Source organism: Sinocyclocheilus anshuiensis, unplaced genomic scaffold (genome assembly GCF_001515605.1).
Source record: "Sinocyclocheilus anshuiensis isolate Anshui unplaced genomic scaffold, SAMN03320099.WGS_v1.1 scaffold456, whole genome shotgun sequence".
Classification (NCBI taxonomy): domain Eukaryota; kingdom Metazoa; phylum Chordata; class Actinopteri; order Cypriniformes; family Cyprinidae; genus Sinocyclocheilus; species Sinocyclocheilus anshuiensis.
In genome coordinates this window covers 298,146-304,855 of record NW_015557074.1, presented here as the reverse complement: position 1 = coordinate 304,855, position 6,710 = coordinate 298,146, and the positions used below count along the sequence as shown (strand labels likewise).

The window sequence follows — 6,710 nt, the reverse complement described above, 5'->3', positions numbered from 1 at the left end:
GTCGTCCGGGTAGCTGGTGGTGCTTGCTAGCAGCTGGAACAGTCTAGTATGGTCCTCAAGAGCTTTGTCCCCCTGCTCCAGCAGGAGGAGGATGTATTCGCGGCTAAGAAGGGCATCCATCCAGGGAACACAACAGAAAAAAAAGATACTGGGAAAAACAAGAAAACAAACGGAGGGGAAAACACAGAGGTAACTGTTTTTGGGTCAGGTCTTCTGTCACGCTACGCTGTTGAGGGAACACGTTGGAGTCACGAGGAAACGTTTAACAGTCTTTAATCAAGAAACAGGAGATAATCCACAATGGGAGCTTGAGGTGGCGGTATGTGCTCATGGCACCAGTCGGCTATTAGATCGAAGAAGAAGAACAACGTCATAACGACAGCTCAAACCAACGTGGTTTAAACGATGGATCTGCGACACAGGTACCATGGTTTCGGGAACAGTCGTGACTAGCTAGTTCGTTTCCACAACAATGCATCGTACTATGGTGGTTAATCAGCGAGTTACGTAGTTGTACGGGAAACGCACCCCAGACTAGGACTTTTAAACACAGGGCAATCAGGGGAACACAGGTGACATCAATGGAACATAATCAAACTAAACGAGGAGAGGAACTTGACCAAATAAGGCAAAACAGGAACTGAAACACATGACAAAACAGGTCCAATCCTGACAATTATATTGTATTATCTTTATAATATACTTTATAAATTATTATTATTTAAAATTATTGTCCCTGAATCAGTAGGATACTCTTGTAATAAAGTAGTGGTGAGACAGAGACCAGGGAGGTGACGAAGGAGGGAGGAGCCAGGGAGGAAACAGGAGGGGCCCGGAGCAGGAGGAGCCAAGCAGGACCCAGGCCACGGCCATGATGGTGACCCACGGTGGAGCCGACAGAGGGAGGAGCCATGGCGGAGGAATGGCCGCCGCCGGAGCAGGTGGTGGAGGAACCCGAGGCGGAAATGGAGAGCCAACAAGCCAGGGGGATGCCGAGGATCCAGGCGGCCAGGGTGGAGCCGAGGGCTCTGGCGACCGAGGCGGAGGTGCAGATCCGGAGATCCGGAGCGACTGAGGACAAAGGTGGAGCTGATGGCTGGGACAGATTTTAAGTATCAATTCTGCTTAAAAAGATGCAATCTAATCCTGTTTACCAGAAATAAACCTGTTCCCGAGCAGGTTTAAGTTTACGGACCTGTTGCTATGACAGCAACTTCGGGATGAGCTTCGAAGAACCAACCAATCCAGCTAACTGAGTTAGCGACGTACGAAGAATGGGCCCCTGGTCTTGAAATATTAAATTAATTAACCACAATTCAGTTTGTGATTCCAGAAGTTTGAAGAGTCACATTTTTTTATTTAATATTTTCTATTTAATTTTCTATTTAATTTAATTAATATTTTCTTTTAAGTTATCTTGCATCCTACTTGGGAATTGGCTGAGGCCCCCTAGTGGGTCCAAGCCCTCTGTGTATTTTTATTATTTTTTTTTTTTTTCCAAGTTTTCTGTGTAAGAACCACTGACTTAGCGGTTAAAAACTTTGACAATCTTTCAATTTCAATCTTTCAATCTCCTATATGCCACAAATGCTGTATAATTCCAATCCTGCTTGCTTTTTTTTTCTTCTCATTTGTACTTTTCCCTCAAACCTTTGGTTTTGTCTGTATGCCTGACCCTATAGACTGTCTAAGCAGTTCGCTGCTCGCTTACGCTCTACTTCAGTTTGAGGAATGAGAGGGCAGAGGCCAGCTGTCCCCCCTCAAGGAGCTGGCCTGCTTGTTGCGTCTTTCACTCCTGTTCTGTAAGTCTCTCCTTTCCTGAGGTAAAAATAGCTAACGATGCAAACAGATGCACCAGCCGCTGTCCATCCACACACACTCACGTACATCCATTGAATGACAGAATCTTCTAGAAGAATAAGCGAAAAAATGCAGCACTTACAACATGAGCTCACAGTCAGCAACAATAAAAGCAGGACATGTCCCTGATTAGAGACATCGTCCCTCACTGAGTTGTTAGGCAGGCTATCAACTCCTTAAGCAGGTCAAAAGACATGTGGGCCACCACAAAAATAGTCAACTAAATACAGGGTGAGAACCAGGCTTGCAAAAACGTCCATCAAAAATTGTACAAAAAACATCACTGTAACAATTCAACAAACCAGCCCAATGGATGAGACCAAAAGTGTGGATGGGGAAGTTCACAAAATATCTATTACAGTGCAATCACATTTACCATTATTTAATTTTCCCTGGCGAAATCCAGTCATTTAAATAGGAATCTACAAGATCGGAAATTTCTTTGGAGATTTCCCTGTGCAGATTTTCCAAAGGGTTCAAGATGTTCACGCAAATTTCAGAAAACTGCTTTGTTTGAAAGTATGTTCATACATCGCTACAAAATTGAAATTTTTTGTATTTTTGCCTGTGAAATTTCACTAATGTTACCGTGGTTTAAGCGCCTGACAAATAAATGAGCGTGCATTCTTAAAAACAAACAAACAGATCACCAATCACATGCAGGGACATTTCTAACACTTTAACAACATTAATGATGTAACCAAATGTTCAAGATTGAGGGGGACCAGATAAAAAAGTTTAAGAATCTTGCATTTTACTACTTAACCACTAGTCTAAATATTGAAAGGGAAACATGAGCACCCCCCTCAATGTCTATGTTGGCCCTGTATACACAAAAATACCCATAATGCACAGGCAAAAACTAGCTAAAACTCTTACGTTGAGATATAACTTTGAGACTCCCCCCCAAAAAAGCATTATTATAAGTATTATTATGAAATCAAAATAGGTCAAGAAGGCATTACTTACCGTCCGTAGGAACTGTATCTCTTCATCTCCCCCCTCTCCCTCTGCCATCCTTCTCCGAGGGTTATTTGCAGCTCCTCAGGAGAAATCAGAAAATCCTTCCGTTTTCTCTTCAGTGTGTTTCAGTGTATTCTCTCTCTCTTTCTCAGTGTGTGTGTGTGGGTGTGCTGGAGGACAGTATGAGTCCTGTAGCTCTCACGATGGAGTGAGAGAGAGTGACAGAAGATTCAGCGCTGCTCCTGTCTCTCTCTCTCTCTCTCTCTCTCTTTCTCTCTCTCTCTCCCTCAGCTTCCTTGCTCTCAGATCCTGTGGATGGTGCTCTACCTTCTTACACATTCACACCGCAACCATATTTGCACAACTGGGCCACCCCCTTTGCCTAAAACTGATCCTCCCACAGGTCTAATGAGCTATAAATGGAAAATGTGCTTGTGTGTGATGATGTCTGGCAGAAGACACTAAGACACACACGCGCATACTAGCCATATGAGAAGCTTGAATTACATCAGAATGAATCAAATAATGACATTTGTTTAGTTTGCAGAACCTTTGATATTTTTTGACAATATTTGTGCAAAACACACAGTAAACAGCTTGAACACAGTGGAGCCCTAATGTGAGCTGAACACAGCCAGATATATTGGATACTTATGTGTGCTCAGCACGCGTTGTGACTGAAACAGAATACAGACAGCGAATTAACAGCTAGACTGAATTAAATTTATTTCAGACACTGCATTTGAATATGAATGTTCTGTTAATATATATAAATATATATATATATATATATATATATATATATATGTTCTGCATTTATTTATATAACAGCAATTACATTTAAATCTATTAATAATATATACATATAGTTTAATAAATATAATATACATTTTATACAATTATATAAAATGTATAAATAGTATATAATTGTATAAAAATAATTCATAATAAAATAAAATTTATGGAAAAAAATAATTGGGAACAATTAGGATACAAATGATTAGAACACAAAAGGCAATGTGCAGGATGAGGCCATTTTTTCAAAATGTGGGTGCTTGAGAAGTAAAATTCCTTTTTGGTATAATGCTGAAGCATTACTTTTATCTGCTTAACCTTCATTTGGAAATACAAGAGTGGTATAAATTATGAAATTACATTAAATTATACTATATACTGTATAAACATCACATTTAAATTATGAGACTCTGGAACAGGAATGTAAGTGATAAAAGTAAAATCAACACAACAGTCTAACAGGGAACTGAGTCAGCAGGCTAATTAAACAAAACAATCAATTAGATACAGTGGGTACGGAAAGTATTCAGACCCCCTTACGAATGGCAGAGGATCCCCAAATCCAGGTGTGAAAAACTTGTTGCATCTTTCCCAAAAGGACTCATGGCTGTATTAGATCAAAAGGGTGCTTCTACTAAATACTGAGCAAAGGGTCTGAATACTTAGGACCATGTGATATTTCAGTTTTTCTTTTTTAATAAATCTGCAAAAATGTCAACGATTCTGTGTTTTTCTGTCAATATGGGGTGCTGTGTGTACATTAATGAGGAAAAAAAATTAACTTAAATGATTTTAGCAAATGGCTGCAATATAACAAAGAGTGAAAAATTTAAGGGGGTCTGAATACTTTCCGTACCCACTGTAGATAAATAGATAGATAGGTAGATAGATAGATGTGCAGCAGAAGTACAGATGGATAGACAGACAAGGTATGTATATTTTCAATCATATATTTTCCTGTTCTGCATCCACAGACACACACAGAGACCACCAGTCGGCTAGACAGTCTGACAACTGCATAAGCAACACACCCCTAAAATTACTCTAGGAAAATACAGCCAACGTGCTGCACCCAACCACACACACACACCCTCTCAAACAGGCCACAAACACATACAAAGATGACAGCTGGCATCACTCCTCACCTCCAAAATCTCCATCTAAGTGTCATCTCTGAGCGTGTCCCTCCGCTCTCCTATGTCCACCTGCAACTACATCTGAGTATGGAGTAAGAAGGATGCTGATGGATTTTTGGGGGGTCTTCTTGGCAGCCGAGGGCTAAACTTCAGAGAGCATGCTCAGACAGCACGTAATGAAGACTGGGAAGCCGAGTGCATTCGCTCAGGTTTGCTGCGCACTACACTGTAGTCGTGTGAAGTGACCGATAGATGGCGTCGTAGCATCTCACAAACTCACTACGGAAATAACATTGAAGCTAGAACTATTTGCAGTATCAAATATAGGCCTATTTAAATGTGAGATAATGTATTAGGTTACTATAGCGAGTAACACTAACTTAAACTACCATTTAATAAACCATTGCCCGATATATTCTGTAGTCGACTTGCCAGCTTCATGACGTGTTTTTAAAAGAAAAGCGGGAAAATCAATCTATCTATCTATTTTTGACTGGTCGCCATTTATTTATTTAAGTGTTTCACCATTTTAATCACCTTGTAGCTGTTTTTCCTCATCACTTGAACAGTTCTAATCAGTTGCATTAGTGTATTATATTTAAAATGGGATATAATATAATACATTATGAGAGCTCTTTAAAACTGAATAAATTATATAAATATTTACAAGAATGTTTGCCAAGTTACTACAGATTTTGCCATAGAAATAACCATCGTAACAATGGTATTTTGGTGGAAACGATGGTTACCATATGGTCATTTTGTGTTCTGAATGACCTAACAGATGAAGCAATCAACAGCCTGTTTAGGCTTGATAGAACCAGTTTCTAGTTAAAGTCATTGAGTAAACTGAAGGGACAATTCAGTTTAATTTCTATTAACACCGTAGTAATTTTAAACACTAAAAAAGGCAGATGATGTGTGCTGATGTGGTTTCGTCAGTTATGCAATCACAACTGCAGAATTTGCAGCAGGAAATTTACTGAAGATGACATGGTCGAGCAAGAAGAAAAATATTTACAGGAGAATACAAGTCTAGCTTCGCCTGTTACTGACAAAAACACCATCTTCTCTCAGAAATAACTCTGTACAATAAGTTCTTCTTGCTATGTGAAAGTTTTAGATTAGCTTAACCATTTTGAGGAAGTAAACAAAGGTGGAGTGATGAGCAAGGGCCCTTTTGCAAGTTCATTTGTGGTGGAAAAAAATGTCAGAAAAAACACAACAGCAACTGCAACAAACCAGACATATCTGTGTCTCCTTTAATACAGAACAGGCGGCCCACATTTCACAGAATTGATATTCTAGGTGTCATTCTGAAAGATGGCAGTTGATTCATTCACACCCATCCATCAACCGACAGAAGCCCCCCTCGTCTGGGCTTGTATGAGAATCCCACCTCTGTGTGAAAACACACACACACACACACACACACACACACACAGTCACAGGTTCCCACAGAGTTTGCATGCAGACACACGCACAAACACACATGCAGCAGTCTTTCCTATCATCTCCCCTCTCCTCCATCCTCAACAAGGCATCCTTTCAGTGTCCCGCTCCAGCTGCACGTGGAGGGATTCAACCCTGGAGACACTACCTTACTGTTAAAGAGAGAAAAAAAAAGGGATGAAGACTACTAAAAACAGACCCAAGGCTAACAAATGAACAGATACAGCAGGTACAGACACACAGCTATTACTTATGACACCTTGTACGCAGAAATTCATGGAAAACACAAACGAAGGCTCACTCATTTACCTATAGCCTAAAGGCAAGGAACTGGTACAGACTAAAACAAAGCTGAAATATGTGTAAAAACACACATGTGGGAAGCTAATGAGAACAAACTTTGGTCTTTTGGGACTGATTTCTCATTGCGATGTCTGTTTGGACACTGTCAGTTTTCAATCGGCCTTTCAATGATTTTTAATTCGTATTACGTACTCTCACACT

General features: G+C 40.1%; 1 protein-coding gene across 5 annotated transcripts in view; it reads right to left on the bottom strand.

The window, feature by feature from the left end:
- Positions 1-4,845, bottom strand: part of LOC107676751 (ryanodine receptor 1-like) — a 108,012-nt gene extending 103,167 nt beyond the window's left edge. For 4 of the 5 annotated variants that reach the window (XM_016471417.1, XM_016471418.1, XM_016471421.1 and 1 more), the window contains exon 1: positions 2,830-3,129. In XM_016471417.1, coding sequence (XP_016326903.1) covers positions 2,830-2,877 — 48 coding nt within the window. In that variant the 5' untranslated portion in view covers positions 2,878-3,129. Of the gene's footprint in view, positions 1-2,829; positions 3,130-4,763 lie in introns of those variants that run through there. The other variant, XM_016471416.1, reaches the window with a different exon arrangement.
- Between the last annotated feature and the right edge of the window lie 1,865 nt (positions 4,846-6,710).